At 57.9% G+C, this 16,917-nt stretch overlaps 1 protein-coding gene across 3 annotated transcripts in view; it reads left to right on the top strand.

Moving 5' to 3' along the window:
* The window catches only part of COL16A1 (collagen type XVI alpha 1 chain), a 50,323-nt gene that overhangs the window by 11,597 nt on the left and 21,809 nt on the right, over nucleotides 1-16,917 (top strand). For 2 of the 3 annotated variants that reach the window (XR_006820672.1, XM_046021725.1), the window contains exons 17-45: nucleotides 229-291; nucleotides 628-672; nucleotides 757-852; nucleotides 1,030-1,068; nucleotides 1,683-1,727; nucleotides 1,896-1,931; nucleotides 2,068-2,178; nucleotides 2,572-2,607; nucleotides 2,831-2,866; nucleotides 2,948-3,058; nucleotides 3,378-3,422; nucleotides 5,080-5,115; nucleotides 5,253-5,297; nucleotides 5,615-5,746; nucleotides 6,511-6,546; nucleotides 6,741-6,848; nucleotides 7,161-7,283; nucleotides 7,391-7,444; nucleotides 7,660-7,701; nucleotides 8,042-8,077; nucleotides 8,198-8,251; nucleotides 8,406-8,474; nucleotides 10,341-10,394; nucleotides 10,484-10,510; nucleotides 11,244-11,303; nucleotides 11,495-11,542; nucleotides 11,675-11,728; nucleotides 15,113-15,166; nucleotides 15,391-15,423. Coding sequence is in view for 2 of the 3 variants with exons in the window: in XM_046021725.1 (XP_045877681.1) it covers nucleotides 229-291; nucleotides 628-672; nucleotides 757-852; nucleotides 1,030-1,068; nucleotides 1,683-1,727; nucleotides 1,896-1,931; nucleotides 2,068-2,178; nucleotides 2,572-2,607; nucleotides 2,831-2,866; nucleotides 2,948-3,058; nucleotides 3,378-3,422; nucleotides 5,080-5,115; nucleotides 5,253-5,297; nucleotides 5,615-5,746; nucleotides 6,511-6,546; nucleotides 6,741-6,848; nucleotides 7,161-7,283; nucleotides 7,391-7,444; nucleotides 7,660-7,701; nucleotides 8,042-8,077; nucleotides 8,198-8,251; nucleotides 8,406-8,474; nucleotides 10,341-10,394; nucleotides 10,484-10,510; nucleotides 11,244-11,303; nucleotides 11,495-11,542; nucleotides 11,675-11,728; nucleotides 15,113-15,166; nucleotides 15,391-15,423 (1,728 nt within the window). In the remaining variant the exon portion in view is untranslated. The remainder of the gene's footprint in view (nucleotides 1-228; nucleotides 292-627; nucleotides 673-756; nucleotides 853-1,029; nucleotides 1,069-1,682; nucleotides 1,728-1,895; nucleotides 1,932-2,067; nucleotides 2,179-2,571; nucleotides 2,608-2,830; nucleotides 2,867-2,947; nucleotides 3,059-3,377; nucleotides 3,423-5,079; nucleotides 5,116-5,252; nucleotides 5,298-5,614; nucleotides 5,747-6,510; nucleotides 6,547-6,740; nucleotides 6,849-7,160; nucleotides 7,284-7,390; nucleotides 7,445-7,659; nucleotides 7,702-8,041; nucleotides 8,078-8,197; nucleotides 8,252-8,405; nucleotides 8,475-10,340; nucleotides 10,395-10,483; nucleotides 10,511-11,243; nucleotides 11,304-11,494; nucleotides 11,543-11,674; nucleotides 11,729-15,112; nucleotides 15,167-15,390; nucleotides 15,424-16,917) is intronic. The other variant, XM_046021734.1, reaches the window with a different exon arrangement.

The raw sequence follows: 16,917 nt of genomic DNA on the forward strand, positions 1-16,917 counted from the left end.
CTGGTTCCAATTCCCATCGACTCAGAGGGAAATGCTACAGACTCGCTGAGAGTAGCTGGGCTGGGCTGGCTCGGAGGGTACTTCTCTTGTCCACCTTCCTGGAGCGACAGAAGCCTTTCAGTCAGGGGAGGCAGAAACTAGGGGTCTAGCAGGCAGTCCAGACAGAGTTGCTTTGGTTCTTCCAGCCCCTTCTTTCAACCCCAGTCACGTTACCTTTTCCTTCCCCAGGGCCAGAAAGGCGAGAAGGGAGACGGAGGCATCAAGGGCTCGCCGGGAAAGCCAGGCCGTGATGTACGCTGCTGGGGACCCTTCCTCGCCACAGCCCCGTGGCCCTCGTGCAAAGCTGGAATTGGCCAGCAGCATCCAACCTGCTAGCCTTGCTCAGACAGAACAGAAACCTAGGGAAGGAGAGGCAGGGCCCCAGGAAACAGAGCAAGGAGGGGACGGAAAAGGATCCAAGCCCAGGCCCCTGGCTCCTAGCCTAAAAGTCCCTGATCTCTAGTGCCGTGACGCTGCTGTCTGATGCTCTTGGCTTTGGGGAGTGGCACTTGAGGGGGGGGCAGTTGGCTGCTGCCTCAGGAAGGTGCCAGGCCTCAGGCTTTTCTTCCACCTTCCCCAACTCCACAGGGCCGGCCGGGGGAGATCTGCGTCATGGGGCCCAAAGGACAAAAGGTGAGTTGTGGCATCTGTGGGACGGAGTGTGCATGGTGGGGCTGAGGCGGCGGCTTTCTCACACCAACCTTCTGTCTGTGCCAGGGAGACCCTGGCTTCGTGGGCCCTGAGGGGCTGGCAGGAGAGCCTGGGCGCCCCGGCCTCCCTGGGCCCCCTGGGATAGGACTTCCTGGGACCCCGGTGAGTACGTCCAGCCCCTCCTGCTGTTCTTTCCTCAGAAACCCTTCTCTTGGTTGGCCGGGGCTGGGGAGATAATAAGGCTCCTGGGGGTCCTGGTTGGGGGAAGGGGCTTGAGTAGGTCTCACTGTGATGTGGGGCCCCTGGGAAGCCTCTACCTAATGCTGTTTCTGCCCTCAGGGGGACCCAGGCGGTCCGCCAGGCCCTAAAGGAGACAAGGTGAGCCCAGGCAGGAGTATGAGCACCACTGCATGGTGGAGGGAGGCAGAAGGGGACCCAGGGCAGCAGGCATGCATTCGGGGAAGGAGCCAGACACTCAGCTGAGGAGGCTGGTCAGCTGAGCCAGGACCCTCACTGGGGAGGGTCCCCATCCCAGCACTTGCTGACATGGGAGCCCTGGCCTGGGTTCCAGGCATGGGGACAGGTAGGCCGAAGTCTAGTGATGACCAGAAAGGCCACACCAGGGGGACCCAAGCTCATTTTAGGGTCTTATGCCTTGATGAGCAGAAAGTCCTGGAAAAGACTGTCTGTCTGTCTGTCTGTCTGCTGTGGTTCCTCTGGGGTCACCCAGATTCCCCTTGACCTGCTGCCCTGGGGAAGGGAAACACAGAGGTCTCGTATCCTTCCTTCTTTTGCAAGCAGAAGGACTTGGGTTACACGTGGAAAGAGACAGGCAGCAGGCAGGAAGTGCTTGCTGACCAAGTTGACCAGGAGGAGTTGGGAGATTTGACTGAGATCATGCTGCCAATTCAGAGAAAGGGCTGATGGGGACGGGGTGAATGGGCTGAGGTCATGACCAGGAGCCTCCCCCTTAACCTTTCTTCTGACCCCAGGGCAGCTCGGGGGTGCCAGGAAAGGAAGGTCCTGGTGGGAAACCTGTAAGTAAGCCCAGTCTGGAGGGGGAGGGGGGCTGCTGCCCACCATGCCCAGGGCTGCTCTATCAAGGCCTCCAGAGAGAGGGGGGCTGGGTCCTTGGGGCCTCCCTTGGCATACCAGTCCCTCTGGCTGGCATGAACCACTAACATTCACCGCTTCTTCTCCAACAGGGGAAGCCAGGGGTGCCAGGGCTGAAGGGAGAGAAGGTGAGGTCCAGGCCGGGTGACACCGGGATAGGGTGGGAGTGGGAGCCCTCTCTGAGGATGAAACTGAGTCTCAGGGGTGCTGGACATTCTCTAGGGACCTGTTGTTTGTCCACTCACAGTCTCTCTCTTCTGCTAGGGTGACCCCTGTGAAGTGTGCCCAACGCTGCCTGAAGGCTTCCAGAACTTCGTGGGGCTCCCTGGAAAGCCAGGACCCAAGGGGGAGCCAGGCGATCCTGCACCAGCCAAGGTGAGTGCCCAGGTGGCCATTAAGGGCCCCCCCCAAAAACCTGGGAATGTGATCCTGGAGAGGAGTTCAGTGCTTGACAGAGGGGCTGGGTACTCCTCTTAGCCATAGAGAGATTGTGGGCAGAGGGTCCTGGATCTAGACAGGAGCTGGGTTGAACCATAGAGTGGAGGGCTAGGCTAGAAGGTCACCCAGGTCTCCGTGGCTACCTCCTAGGGCTCTTGAAGGAGGCTCTAAGATGCCTTTTGGGCAGGCTGGCGTGGAGCCAGCCCTTATAGTGAGTGAGGCTGTGCCCTCCTTCTGGGACTGGGTGTTGGTTGGGGGGGCAGGGCTGGGCTACAGTCCTGGGCTCAACTCCCCACCCCACTCCACTCCCTCCCCCACACTTTCTTTCAGGAGGGCCTGGGAGCTGTTGGATGGAAAGGTGACCGGGTAGGTACAGGAACTTTCCAGTAGGGTAGCTTAGACTGGCCTGATTTCCTCCATCTATTACGTGGGTTGATGAGCCCTGGATCTGGGTGCTGATCTTGAACCCCATAGGACCCCTGGGTATTTGTAGGGTTTGTGGTGTGTAACCCTGTGTTCCTCACATACGGCTAGGAAGTTTGGGGGGCATGACAGTCCCAATCAGCCCATAAACCTTTTCTCCCTGTAGGGAGACCCTGGCATCCAAGGCCCCAAAGGAGAGAAGGTAAGGGAACACGGGTCTCCCGGCTGCCTCCCCACCCCCCAACTGCTGGGGGCCTTTCTGATTCTTTTCTTCCTTCCCCAGGGGGACTCCTGCTTGTCCTGCAGCTTAGCTGTAGGGTCCCAGCATCTTGGGCCCTCCACAGGGGCCAAAGGAGATACAGGCGCCCCTGGCATCGGTTTGCCTGGCCTCCCGGTGAGTGACTAGCCACACGGGTGGCTTCCCTGGCTCTTCTGGCTCTGAGTCTCAAGGCAGAGACCAAGAAGGAGGCCCTGACGCGGGTGTCCCAGGCTTGCAGCCTCACTTCCCTTCCATCCCTACACTGTCCCAGGCTACTTGCCCCTGGGGGCTCCCTCTTAGGACGTCCAAGTGCCCGGCTGCAGGACAGGAGTCACGGCCAGCTACCTGCAGAGTTGTGGTGTTCCTCATTCCAAGCTGGCCTTTCTCTTTCTGGGTGGATGCTGGGACCATGGAAATGGGAAGAGGCTCTAATTGTGACTTGATTGCTTTTCAGGGTAAAGTTGGGGCTCCAGGGCCAGCAGGGCTGAAAGGAGAGAAGGTAAGATCTGAGTTAGCTGTCAGGGACCCTGGGGCTTTCTTGGCAGGGCGGCCGTAAATAGGGACGATACAGACAAGAGATCGAATCCACGGTGAAAAAAAAAGTCATCGGTGTTTTGCAGACAGGGGTCTCCTTGTGAGAGTGAGAATTCCTTCTTGTATTTTTATTTTATTGATCATTGAAAACAATTAGGCACACGTAAGACTGCCCTTTAATAAAATAACCATATTTGATTATCCTTTACCATTTATCATGGGCAGGGCCCCGGTTCCAAGCATTCATACATGTGTTAACTTGTTTCCCCCTCCTAAAACCTGATGGGGAAGCTACTCCATTTTTCTGGTTTTACGGATGAAGAATTGGAGGTTGGAGAAGGCCAAGTCAGTTCCCCAAGGCCACATGGCTGCTTGGGTGTAGAGCTGGGACCCTGAGCCTGGGAATCTGGCTCCAGAGTCTGTAATCTTTGCCACTCGGCCACTGGATTCTGGTGCCCGAGTTCCCATCTGTACGTTTGATTGTGGTGGAGACAAATGACTGCGCTCCCCACACGAGGGCTTCTGTGGGTGCATGAGTGTTCAAGGCTGACAACCACCACAGTATATGTTCAGACTCCGCTCTGTCAGGCAAACCACACCTGGCATTTCTCAGATGGAACTTCTATCCCCCTACCTCTTAGCAGCGGGGTCCCGGTCTCAGTAAATGGCGGGTCCCCAGCCCCTCTGGCCCCAAACCTGCAGCCTCCTGGCTCCCCTGCCTGCCACACGCCCTCGCCTGCCTCTGAAAGTTCCGTCAGCCGCCACTCTGTTGGCACCCTCCCTCCCCCGCTCCTGAGTCCCAGCGTGGCTCGCCAGCCGGCAGCCACCACAGCCTGTCCGCGGCCCATTTGTCGGGCCGGCAGCTAACATGAGCTCAGGTTTCATTATCTCCCTGCTTAAAATCCTTCATGACTGACTCTGTCTGTACCAAAGCCCTGCTATGCCTAGCAACACCCTGGGCGACCGGCCCCGGCCGGCTTTCCTGCTGGTTCTCCTCTCCCCAGTTCTAGGGCTTTAGGTGTGCGGCCCCCTTCCTCTCCAGGGCCCGTCAAGGCCACTCTCACCTCTTAGATTCTGTACTGTCACTCCCACTTTCTAGCACATTCTTCCTCTCTATGCTCCCCCCACTGCTTTCTCTGGCTGGCCTGATTCTTGTCTTTCTGATGATAACCGTGGTCAACCCTTCACTGATCCCTGTCCAAAGTGGCATCCCCCATCTCATCACAGTTTACAGTTGCTGTGACTCCAAAAATTCTGGTTTTCCCCACAAGTATGTAAACTCCACAAGGTGCTTATGCACTGCTCCCTGCATCTGACCCGCGCCTCGGCCTTGCACACGGCGTTGGCGTCCAGCGAATAGCCATCGGATGAATGAATGAGTGACCTTTGGGGGCTGGGATTCTGTGAAGTGAGGCTGGGGACAGGAACTTGCCACAGACTGTCCTGGGAACCTTGGGGGCCATCCCCTTCCCTCTCTGGGCCTCAGTTTCCCTCACCAGGAAATGAGAGAGGTAGGCAGTCTAGAAGTCCTCACTGGATACTTTTTGTGGTTTGTGGTTTGGGACTGACCTGCACCCGTCAGGCAACCTCACTTTGACCCTATGTTCTCTGCTTTGCTCCAGGGTAATTTTGGGGAGGCGGGGCCAGCGGGCCGGCAGGTGAGTGTGCTCCGTGACAGCTCTGGGGGAGGAGGAAACGGGAGAGGAGGGGGAGGGTGGGGATGACCCAGAGTGTGCCCAGCATAGCCCAGGCAGGTGACGGGCCTCACACATGGCTTCTTTTTCTAATCACACAGGGCCCACCAGGGCCAGCGGGAGCCACAGGCATCAAAGGGGAGAAGGTGAGTCTGGGGACATTCCCCACCTGCAGCCAGGGTGAACTTCCTCAGCGCACACTTGCTCTAATTCCAGCCTTTCAAGGCTCCCCACTGCCTGAGGGTAACCTCTTGCTCCTTAGCATGGTCTATAAGACCTTGATGACCTTGATGATGTGGCCCTCACCTTGGTTTCTTACCTGTCCTCCCAGTCTCTCTAAGATACCCCTCCCCCCACAGAGATGCTGTCAGGTCCGGCTCAGTTCCCTAGGCCCCAGATCCCAAGCCTGGCCTGGGATCCCCCACACGCTCCCCTCCCCCGACCCTGTGTCCTTGCTTGGCAGGGGGAGCCTTGTGAGCCATGCCCAGCTCTGTCCAGACCTCAGGATGGGGACAGCTACATGGTGGCCTTGCCTGGCCCTCCTGGAGAGAAGGGAGAGCCCGGGCCTCCAGGCTTTGGCTTACCAGGAAAACAGGTGAGTTCCTGGGTTGTTGCAGGCAATGCTCAAAGGAGGGGAGGGACCCCTGCCTGGGTCTCTTGGCTCCATGGACATAGGGGAGTGGGTGGGAGGGTGTGGAAGCATCAGCACTTCTGTCTCCCGGGAGGGAGGCTGGCCTCAGGGGTCGGCCGCAGCCCTTCCTCCTGGGACACAGCCTGGCAGAGCGCACCCAGCATCGACTTGGGAGCAGCTGGGCCTGAGTTCAAACTCTAGCTCTGCTTTTTACTCACTCTTCTACTTGAGCAAGTTACTCCTCTCCACGCCTCTGCTTCCTCTGCGTGACATTGTTGGAGAGCCTCGGGATGCTGTGTGTGAAGCACTTCACAGCTCAGAGCAGACATCCAGGAAGCGATGGCTACCACGGGGCCCATTACTATTGCTGCTTTACTGGGAGCAGTGAGCGCTGGCACGGGGTACGCTCTGTGCCGCACACTGCTTCACATGTCCCAGCACGTCCAACCTCACAGGGACTCTACAGGATAGAGGCCAGAGCCATTTTTATCTTCCCCATTGACAGATAAGGAAGCCGAGTCACAGACAGGTTAAGTAACTTGCCCAGGGTCGCCTGGGCAGGAGTCTGGCTCGTTTCTTCTCTGCATCTATACAGAATTGCTTCCTCTGAATGGGAGCAGGGATTTTGTTCTGTTTTGCGTATGGCTGTATTCCTCGTGTCTAACAGTGCAGGACACTTAGCGGTGTCCGCTGTGAGTACATAGGTGCCAGAAATGCTTTCTCCCCAGGGCAAGGCTGGAGAGCGTGGACTGAAGGGGCAGAAGGTGAGAACCTCATGGGCTTGGGCGAGCACCACCCATCTGATGAGCTTTCCACCTCCTTTTCCTGATTGCGCTGTGCCCATTCTCTCCTCCCTGGATAGCCCCCAGCCCCAGTGAAGGTCTCTGAGTGCCTTTAGTTCCCAAGAGCGCAGTCTGCCCCTGCTGGGTCAGCCCTGCTTGAACCCTGCTCCTTACAGGGTGATGCTGGGAATCCTGGAGATCCTGGAGTGCCAGGCACCACGGGGCAGCCGGGACTGTCTGGAGAGCCTGGGGTTCGGGGCCCTATGGGCCCAAAAGGAGAAAAGGTCAGTCAGGAAGGGGACATTTTGTTGCATGAACAAAAAGAAATTGGGCTGAGAGTTAATGAGGCGAGGGACAGCAGAGTCAGGTTGTGAGCCTTCCAGGATATCAGAGTCACTGGTGAAGATGCCTCAGCTCTTCTCCACGGCAGGGAGGAGGACAGCAGAGTGGCAGGGGCTGTTTTGATTTCCCAGACTGAGATGGGGACACTGGAGGGGCAGAGCTCTTAGAGGGGCACAAGGACTCCCTTTGCAATGCCTCCTCCTGGCCTGGCCAGCCCTGGCTCAGGGCTCCTGGCTGTGCCCATCTCTGACCAGGGTGATGGCTGCACGGCCTGCCCCAGCCTGCAGGGGGCAGTGACGAACATGGCAGGACTGCCTGGGAAGCCAGGCCCCAAAGGAGAACCGGGCCCAGAAGGCATGGGCCGGCCTGGTAAACCGGTGAGTCCTGGCTGCCTGCCCCCTGGTCTTTCCCTGCCTGAGCTTTGCCTTCTCTCCCATCTGCACCTTTCCCTCTGTGGGACCCATGGGCCACCTGTATCTTTTAGGGCCAGCCTGGTCTACCTGGAGTTCAAGGGCCCCCAGGACTGAAGGGCATCCAGGTACGTGTGCATCCGGGGAGAGCCTGGGCTGCAGGTGTGTGTGGTGAGGGTAGGCGTGGGCAGATACATAGGCCCATTGGGCCTGGAGTGGGGAAGATGGGTTACAGAGTAGGGAGAAGCTAGAAAAAAGGAGGTTAAGGGGACGAGGCTAGGGAAGGAGGCTTTAAGGGTGAGCAGGGAATCTCAAGCCAAGGATTGTCCTTCTGCCTCTTCAGGGAGAGCCCGGACTTCCAGGAAGGGGAGTCCAAGGGCCCCAGGTGAGTGTTTAGCCTTACCTTTGCCTCCCTGTGCCCCAATGCCTCCAACGCTTCCGTTAGCCAGCTGCTCACTCCTGTGCATCCCCCAAACTAGAGCTCTGTCTGCCCTCGAATGCTCAAGGGCACGGCTCTGGCATAGGGAATCGGTCAGCAGCCCTGTAACAGTGGCTATACTTCCGTGGAGGACCTTGGCTTGGCCCCCTGCCTCTCTTACCCTCACAGTCTTTCCTCGGAGCTCTCTGGACTTTGGGCTGGTAGATGCCCCAGCCCAGACCAGCTGGGCCGGTGGGACAGCTTGGCCTGGGCAGCTGTGGCCCAGTCTGTGGTTTCTGACTTGCAGGGGGAACCTGGAGTCCAGGGTTTGCCTGGTATTCAGGTACGTCTGCTTCAGGGCCCAGAGGAGACTGGGGGCCGGGGATGGGAAGGGAAAAGGAGGGAAGGGAAGAGGGGAAAGGGAAAGGAACCCTTTAGGACAAGGGTTAACTTCTGTCTGCAGGGACTTCCAGGACCTCGGGGACCACCTGGACCTGTTGGAGAGAAGGGTGCCAAGGTGAGCCTCTGCCTCGTAGGGCGCTAGCCCCGTGGTGCTTTGGAGTGTCTTGGCGGAGGGGACAGGGGACCACTGCAGGTCCACCCAACACCTGATCGGATGCATCTCACCTGCCTGATTACCCCTGGTAGCTTCCGTGTCCTCTTTTCCTCAGGGGTCTCCAGGACTGAAAGGGGCTGCTGGGCCTATGGGGCCTCCCGGTGCCAGCGTCTCTGGGCCTCCGGTAAGGGTCCTCTCTGCGCTCTGTGCTGGACGCTTGCTGGGGCCAAGGCACTTACTGCTGGGAAGAGGGCACAGGGTTAACCCCGCTGGGGCACAGCAGCATGGGGGACGGGAGGAGGGAAGCCCAGCCTCCGAGAAGGAAGACCACCCCGTCTGGGTGGGAGCACCTGACTAATGATGTTACCAATCCCCTTCATTTTACCGATCCCCATCATTTTGGGAGCAGTGGCTGCTAAGCCTGGTGCTCAGCTCTAGACCCACAGGGATCTGCTTAAACCTCCCTGAAAGGGAATGGCTGTTACTGTCCCTATTTCATAGATGAGGATGCTGAAGGCCAGAGGGTGAGGGCCCCGAGGCAGGACTTGAACCCAGGTCTGTCTGACTCAAAGCACGCATGGGAACTCACTCACCCCTACTTCAAACCTTGGGCCTTGGGGGGATCTTCTAACTGAGTGCTGCCCCATTGAACTATCCATAGTGATGGAAATGTTCTATTCTCCTCTGCCTGAGGCACATATGGTCATCAAGCACTTGAACTGTGGCCGGCTAACTCAGGAGCTAAGTTGTAAATTTCATTTAATTTTAATTAATTTAAATTTAAATAAGCACCTGTGGCTATCGGCTGCCCGACTGGACAGGCCAGATCTCGTTTGACTCAACATGCTTCCAACCTCATTACCCAAGACCTCTCTTTACGACCGTCCCACCAGTGAGTCCCCTCTTTATGACCGTCCCACCAGTGAGTCCCATGCTTTAAAAGATGTGTCTATTGAACAAATTGCAGAGATTAAGTAATGCTAAGTACATTTCCTCATTTTCATTCATCAAAGACCTGTATAATAGCTTCTGCTCCATACGAATCTACTAGAATTTTACAAGATGGTATAATTCTAGCCTAAATCAAAGAAATGCTACCTTTCAGCCAGCCTGTGCCATGCTGGGTCGTGGGCAAATGTGCTTTTTCTTCTTGGGGTTTTGGTAATGGGGAAAATTGCCTGGCGAAAGATACCTTTTCTATCTTTACGGGTCCCTGGAGAAATTCCAGTTCTGGTTTGGCAATCACTGATAAGAGTCCTGCCGAGGGGACTTGGAAGCCCAGAGGAGCCCACACCCTGCCCATGTCCATGGCTGCTCCCAGGGAGCCCCAGGGGAAAGGCAGAGGTTAAAGGCAAAGGTGGCCCTCGTCCTCAAGGAGTTTCTAGTCCCTAGTATGAAGGTGGCAGAGCCCACAGAAAGGCGGCCTTCCAAATGCCATCGTTCGGCCTGGTGGACTTCTCCAGACCTCCTTCTCTCAGGCTGAACCCCATCAGGGAGGCTTTCCAATCTCAGCCCCCCACGCAGTCCTAGTTGTGTGACCACAGGAAAGTGACAGCCTTTCAGAGTCTCCAAATCCTTGGTGATAAAATAAGAACAGGAATTTCTACCTCCTGCTAAGTCCTCGGAGATAACCTTTGTGACAGAATGAGTGTCAAGCATGAAAGGGAGGGACAGGGAGAGGGCAGGGGCCTCTGCCTGGAGCAGGGTGCAGTCGTGCGGGGGGGGGGGGGGGTCTCTTGCAAAATTTCTTTAAGCCTGAGTTCCCTCACCAGTCAGACAGAACCATGCCATCCTACAGGGCTGGGGTTGGGGGTTGGTCCCACTCAGCGTCATCTGATGGGCGCTTGGCCAGGGTCTGACACCCAGAAGGCAGTCAGGAAATGCCAGTCTTCCTGCTTCCTTCACTCCTTGTCTCCTGTGCCAGAGTCCCCTCCTCGAAGACAGGGGCACTAGGACACAGGCTTCTGCTAGTCCTATCTGCCCTGTGGGTGGACCACGCGGCTTGGCTGCCATCCAGGCTCGCCGCTGACCCTGGGCTCTCTCCCCTCAGGGCCCAGATGGGCAGCAAGGACAAACTGGACTTCCTGGAGCCAGAGGGATGCCGGTGAGTGTAGAGTCTCAGAACGGCAGGAAGCTGTGGCATTGTGCCTTCATACCCCTCCCTGCTCACCTCCCTGTGTTTCTTCCCTTCAGGGTGAAAAGGGACCTCAGGGAGAGAAGGTGAGTCCCAAGGCCCTGTGGTCAATACTATGGGGAAATTAACCACCCCTGGAGCCTGGCCCTCAAAGGAACCTTTACACATGGTGGTAGCTCTAGACTGGAGGACAGAAGCTGAGGAGTCGTCCTGGTCCCCTTGCTACTGCCAGCTCCCTGGTTCTAGGAAGCCAGGGCCCCAAACACTTCTCACTTCACTTGGTTGCTGGCCCAGGGCACAATCAGGATCCTAGGAGACCCAGAGAGCTCTAAAGGCCCCATGGGGGCAGCTGCACTGGCAGATGGGGCCTGAGTCACAGGCCAGGGCAGGCGCTAAGCTGGGGAGAATCAGCGGTGAGAGGGCAGAGAAGCGGGGGCTGGGGCCAGGCGGAGGGGAGTGGGAGGGCAACGGCCAAGCCACGGTGTCCCAGAGGCAGAACACCTGCGTAACGGCAGATGCTGAATGCAAACTGGCCGGGGGCCTCGGCCTCCCCATATGGCAGGAGCTCCGTGTACGTCCATCCCTGCCATCCTCCTGACCGTCTGTGCATTTGGTGCGATCACCCTCGTTTTACAAATAAGGTGACTGAGATTCGAGAGGTTGAAGAGGTTGCCTAAGGGCACAGTCGTCAAGAGGCAGATCGTGGATTTAAACCCTGGCCTCTCCATCCTAGAGCCCCTGCTGCCTCCTAGATCCTGGTTTCCAGAAGGTCCTCTATCCTCACCCCACCCCCACCGACAAAAGCTCTTGTCTTTTCAGGGCGAACCTGGGGAGTGTTCCTGCCCCTCTCGAGGGGACCCCATCTTCTCTGGCATGCCGGTGAGTGGCGCTGAGAGCCCTCCCCCCCCAGCTGGGGGAGAGGCCTGGCTTCCTGTGTTGGCTCAACGTGCGAGGGCCCCCCCCCCGCAGGGCTTTGCGCCCCAGCCAGCTGCCTCCCCACGCAGCCCTGCGCTTGGTGTGGACGTTGCCTATAACCTCTCCCTTCTTTTGCGACCCCCACTCCCACCCAGGGTGCTCCGGGACTTTGGATGGGCAGCTCCTGGCAGCCGGGCCCGCAGGTGTGTGTCGCTTGTCTCCTCTGTCTCTCCATTTGTCCGCCAGCGCCCCGTGGCTTGCCCACCCTGATGCTGACACCCCCAGCGGTGGGGCAGAACTTTCTCTGAGGTCTGATGACTTCTCCTCTCCCTCAGGGTCCCCCAGGGGTTCCCGGACCACCTGGCCCTCCTGGAATGCCCGGGCTACAGGTAAAGGGGGAGAAGAGAATGGGAGTCTGGGAGCCAGGGTGGCCGTGCTGGGGCTCTTTGCTGGCCTTCACTCAATACTTATGTGTGCCATCCTCACGGGGGTCCCTGCTCCCCAGAGCAGCATGGGGGGCGCCCACTGATCCTTTAGGGCAGGCTAGGGACAGTCTCAGCCCTTTCTTGAGGAACGCCCTGCTATGTGCTCGCCTGGGCACCCTACTGACCCCCAGGCCAAGCTCAGGCCTCAGTCAGCTGTTAGGAACCCACGATCTGGATCAAACAGTCCCTTACACCGGCCTGGCGTGCCCCTGGTTTGGAGCAGTGTGCCACGTTCATTCACGCGAGGAGGGAGGGAGGAAGATGAATTAGGGCGTGGGGTCAGAAAGTGGGAGGAGGGCAAGGAAGATGTTGGAGAAGAGTGTTGGAAAGAATCCAGACTTAGGGGAAATGAGTGAGTAAACCCATGAGGGAGAGCATTCCTGACAGCGAAAGCGCGGCAGGTGCAAAGGTTCGGGGGCGGGACTGTGCCTGACAGTTGGGGGAATAGCAGGGAGGCCGCAGACAGTGAGGGGAGAGCAGTGGGAGTGGAGATCCGTGCGGCATTCTGCTGAGAGAGCGCACTCCAGAGCCTGTCCGTCAGCCTGACTTTGAATCCCAGCCCCGCCAGGTGCTAGCGGTGCGCTGCCCGGCAAGTTACCGACCCTCTCTGTGTCTCAGTTCCTTCATCTGTTAAGTGGAGATCATTACAGCACGGACCTCATGGGGCTTTTGTGAATTTTAAACAAGTTAATGCATGCGAGATGCGTAGAACCACGCCTGGCACATGGTAAACCGTTAGATGGCATTAGCTGACATTAGGCCGGTGCCTGTGATTATTTTATATCCGTTCTCTCATTCGCTGGAGTCTCACGTCAACTCCGGCAGGCAGATGGCATTCTCCCTAAGTCTCAGCTGGGCGAACGGTCTCCGAGGGGTGAAGTATCTTGTCTGAGGTCATCCGGCTCAGAATTGGCAGCGCTGGACTGGGCTTCCCCAGCGCCCAGCATTTTCTCTTCCCTGCCGCTGCCCTTCGGGACAGCTCCCCAGCGGCTTGCATGCCAGGCGCCATTCTCTGAAGGTCCCAGGAGGGACAGACAGTGGCTTCTGCATGTCTGGCTCCCAGCGCCCGAAGAAGCAGAGCAGAATCCCATGGGAGCTTTTCACAAACTACTCCCCCCTTCCCCCCGCCCCGGAGATTTGCCACATTTCCCCCGCTGCCACCCCGGGGTGAGAATCTGTTCTGGTGAGTCCCCACGGCTGATGGGAGTCTCTGCCGGGATCCAATTCTCTGTGTCTCATCAAGAGCTCGGAACGAGAGCCAACTCTCCGTTCCCCCACGGGCCAACTGCACATTTACCAAGTGTCCCCGCCTCCTGCTGCACCACCAGGAAGCAGGAATCTGTCTGCCGGGGGTCTTGCAGTTTGCTTGGGGAAGCATGAGAGTCATTTCAAAGTGACCCATTAACACGCTGATGGAGTGTGAACCCTGCCAAGACATGCTGAGGGAACAAGGCAGAAAAGAGTGACTGCAGAGTCTGGTCCCAGGCACCGGAGTCCTCGCCCGGTGCCAGTGCGGGAGACCAAGCCAAGGCTGCCACTAATGGGCACCTGCCCCGTATCAGGCAAGATAGAGCTCTTCCTCGCCAGGTCGGCCCTGCAGTCTTTCCAAGGAAGGGAGGGCCTGGCAGCTCCCCCTGTCTTCAGGCTCAGAAACGGGCCCAGAGAGAGACAGCGTTTATTTGCCTAAGGAATGAAATCTCCTGTCATCCTCCATCCATGCCCCAGAAGGGGAAACTGAGGCAGGGAGGTCGAGCCACGTGCCTGAGGCTATACAGTTAGCAGCCACTGAGTGGGTAGCTCTTGGCTTCCAGAGCAGAACAACAGGTGGGACCTTTAGTTCCAAGAAGGCGGGGAAAGAAAATCACCAAGTAGCAGGTGTGAAGTCACACACACCAACATTGGCAAGTAGAGCAGGGTGGGGGCATCATTTAGGTGCATAAGGATAACGACCAGGTTCAAGGTGTTTTCCAGGCACCGGGCACTGTCCTGAGCACATTACTCCGTGAACGCACTCGGGCCGCAGAAGGACTGGCACAGGAGCTTGCGGGAGGGAGGCTGCCCTGGGCCTTGGTAGAGCCTGGCCTGGAACGGGGAGGGCTCGGGGGTGGGGGGGTGGGGGGGTGGGAAGGTGGCCGTGTTCCATGGCTGGGAGCTGGGACTTGAAGGGAGGCCAGATCTCAGAAGGGGCCAAGGAAGTGCAGGGTGTGCAGCGGTGCGTTCCCTCTAGCGTCTTTAATGCAAGCTTCCTCTGTGTCATTGAGAAGGGAACACACTCCTGGTCCCCCACAGGGGGTATTTAATATGCAAATATGCACCGTGAGCCTGCAGGGATGACAGGGAGTCTGGGTGGCAAGTCACCAGAGCTCCTCATCACCGCCATGCTCTCCTTTATGCCTCCATGTAGAGGATCGCTGTTTCAGATAAGGAAACTGAGGCACAGAGATTTTTTTCCCCCAAGTAAGCTCCTGGAGGGTTACCCAGGTAGCCGGGGTTCGCACCTGCCTAGGTCTGGCCCCCAAGCCTCCACCTGGCTGCGTACACGAGTGTTGTGGGGAATGTCTTTTGAGGAAGTTGCTGGAATCCTGATTAAGAGAGGGTTTGGAGCCAGTGGTCCTGACTCTGAATCTCACCCCTGCCCTTTGCTCATCTTGTGACCTCGGGCAAGTTACTTAGCTTCTCAGAATTTTTCTTCACCGTCTTCTTCTTCTTTTTAAGATTTTCTTTATTTATTTGACGGAGAGAGAGAGAGCCCAAGTAGGCAGAGCGGCTGGCAGAGGGAGGGGGAAGCAGACTTCCGGCTGTGCATGGAGCCTGATGTTGGGCTCAATCCCAGGACACTGGGATCATGACCTGAGCCAAAGGCAGATGCTTAACGACTGAACCCCCCAGGCGCCCCCTCTCAGAATTCTTTGTTCCGGCTTTAAGTTGGGTGTGATACTGCCGAGCTCACCAAGAGCTCTCTGATTCAGCGAGATCAGATAGGAAATGGACACAGCACAGAAAGGAATGTAGTTATTATGTGGAAGCCTCTTTGCCTGGTTTCTGACATTCCTCTAACATATAGGAAAAACTTCCCATTGGACTGCTCCTGGGGGTCCCCCTTCTGGGCCTCCTCCACGTTCTCCACAAACGGTCTGGAGATTCTGAGCTAAGCATGAATGCCAGCCTTGCATCTGCCGGGCTCTCAGAGCTGCAGGAAGGGAAGGGGCAGGGGGCTGGTGGGCATGAAGCAGGGCAGCCTTCAGGCTCAAGAGGAGTCCACTCACTCGTGTCTCTTCTTGGCCGCAGGGAGTGCCTGGAAACACCGGTTTGCCTGGACAGCCCGGGCTAACTGCGGAGCTGGTAGGTACCAGTCAGGGTCCCCGTGCAGCTCCCTCCCTGCCCTTCCCAGGATGGAGCTGGCCATGCCAGCCCCCTTAGCTGCAGCGCCGGCCCTCGTCCCTCCCTCCTGCGAGGCAGGGAGAAGCCAGGGTGGCGTGTGTCTTCCCGAGCCCCCACCTGATCCCGAAAGTCTCCGTCCCCTTTCCAGCTCACCTGCCTGAGCCCTCCTGTCTTATCTCCTGCAGGGCTCCTTACCAATTGAACAGCACCTCCTTAAGGTAAGAGGGTAAGAGGGGAGGAGGAGGAATGGGCAGAGTGATCTCCTAAGGGGATCGTTGCAGGAAGTGTTCAGCATCACGCAGGGAGAGCAGGGGGAATGTCCCTTCTCCAAGCAGCTGTCTCAGAGAGCCTAGCACGGTGCCTGGCACGTAACAGTGCCTCAGTCTTCCTTGCTGATTTGAGTGTTTGGAGGAGTCCTGCCAAGGTAACCCCATGGTGGATGTTTTGGGCAGTTCCTGCCCCAAAGCCTGCCCACAGTAGCCACCAATGAGGCCCTGTACCACCCTGGTCCCACCAAGGCGGGGTCCAGCAGCTTCTAGAGCAGGGCAGGAGGGCCAGAGTAGAGTTGTGGGGTCACCCAGCAGGGAGATGTGGACGGGACTGGTTTGGGAGTCTGAAAGAAGGACAGATTGACCAGAGGACCATCCAGAAAGAATCCAGGGAGGAAACAGGATTTCAGGAGCAGTTCTAGTGGTACAGGAGAGAGGATCTGAAGTCCTCGTGGGGTCGGCCTGTGCAAGCGCTGCCAATGGCGTCAAGACCACCCTGAGGGCTCTGGCCTGGTCTGGTCTCCCAACGTGAGCACCAGGGGTGACATGGGCTTCCCTTGCTCCGTCACCTCTGGAGACAAGACCTGGATCATCCTCTCCTCCAGCTCAGCATCCTCTGGGGTCCCTCCAGAGGCCCCCTGTCCCGGCCACCCCCTTCTAGTACCAGCTGGCCAGTGCCCTGGACCTCCCACTTCCCCCGTGGGTCCTGGTCAGGCCAGAGCATGGGCACTGCCTTCCCTGTGCCCTCCCTGGACCCTCCAGAAGAAGCTTGTAGTCGGGTTCACCTCCTGACAGCAGCTACAGGTTGGATCACGTGAAGTGTGGCAAGGAAACCCCAAATTCTTCTCCCTGAGGCTCCTGGCAAGCCGGGGGTCCCCCAAGTCCTGCCCCCAGGCATGGGATCGCATGACCCCAAATGCAGGATTTGGCACGTTTCTGTGTCCCATGTCATCTGAATGGCCTTGTGGAGGACCCCAAACTGGAACGGAGCTTGGTCTGGGCGAGGGGTCAGATGGCACCCCAGAGGAAGCCTGGGCCTGCGGATCGAGTGCCAGCTCTGGCCTCAGCAGAGCAGGGTCCAGCATGGGCCCCCACTTACCAGAGATGAGTCGCACTGTGTCTCCGAGCCTCGGCTTTCTCATCTCCAGAACGATTACAAGATTACCCGCCTCATTGCACTGTCGGGAGTGAATACGATCACGGGCAAATGTCTCTTACAGTGGCCAGCATCTTGGGTGCTGAGCCCATGCCAACCATTATCCCCAGGCTGGGCAATGAGCAGTGAACATGGAGTGGGAACTCCTATCCGGGGACCCAGGGACACCCTGCCATGGATAGGCAAACTGAGGAGCCCGTGACAGCAGCTGCTGGGACAGGAGGGCAAGCCCCATCCCAGAGGGTGTCTGCAAAAGGCCTGGCTCGGCCTGCGGCTGCCCCCTTGCT

Source organism: Meles meles, chromosome 1 (assembly GCF_922984935.1).
Source record: "Meles meles chromosome 1, mMelMel3.1 paternal haplotype, whole genome shotgun sequence".
NCBI classification, from domain to species: Eukaryota; Metazoa; Chordata; class Mammalia; order Carnivora; family Mustelidae; genus Meles; species Meles meles.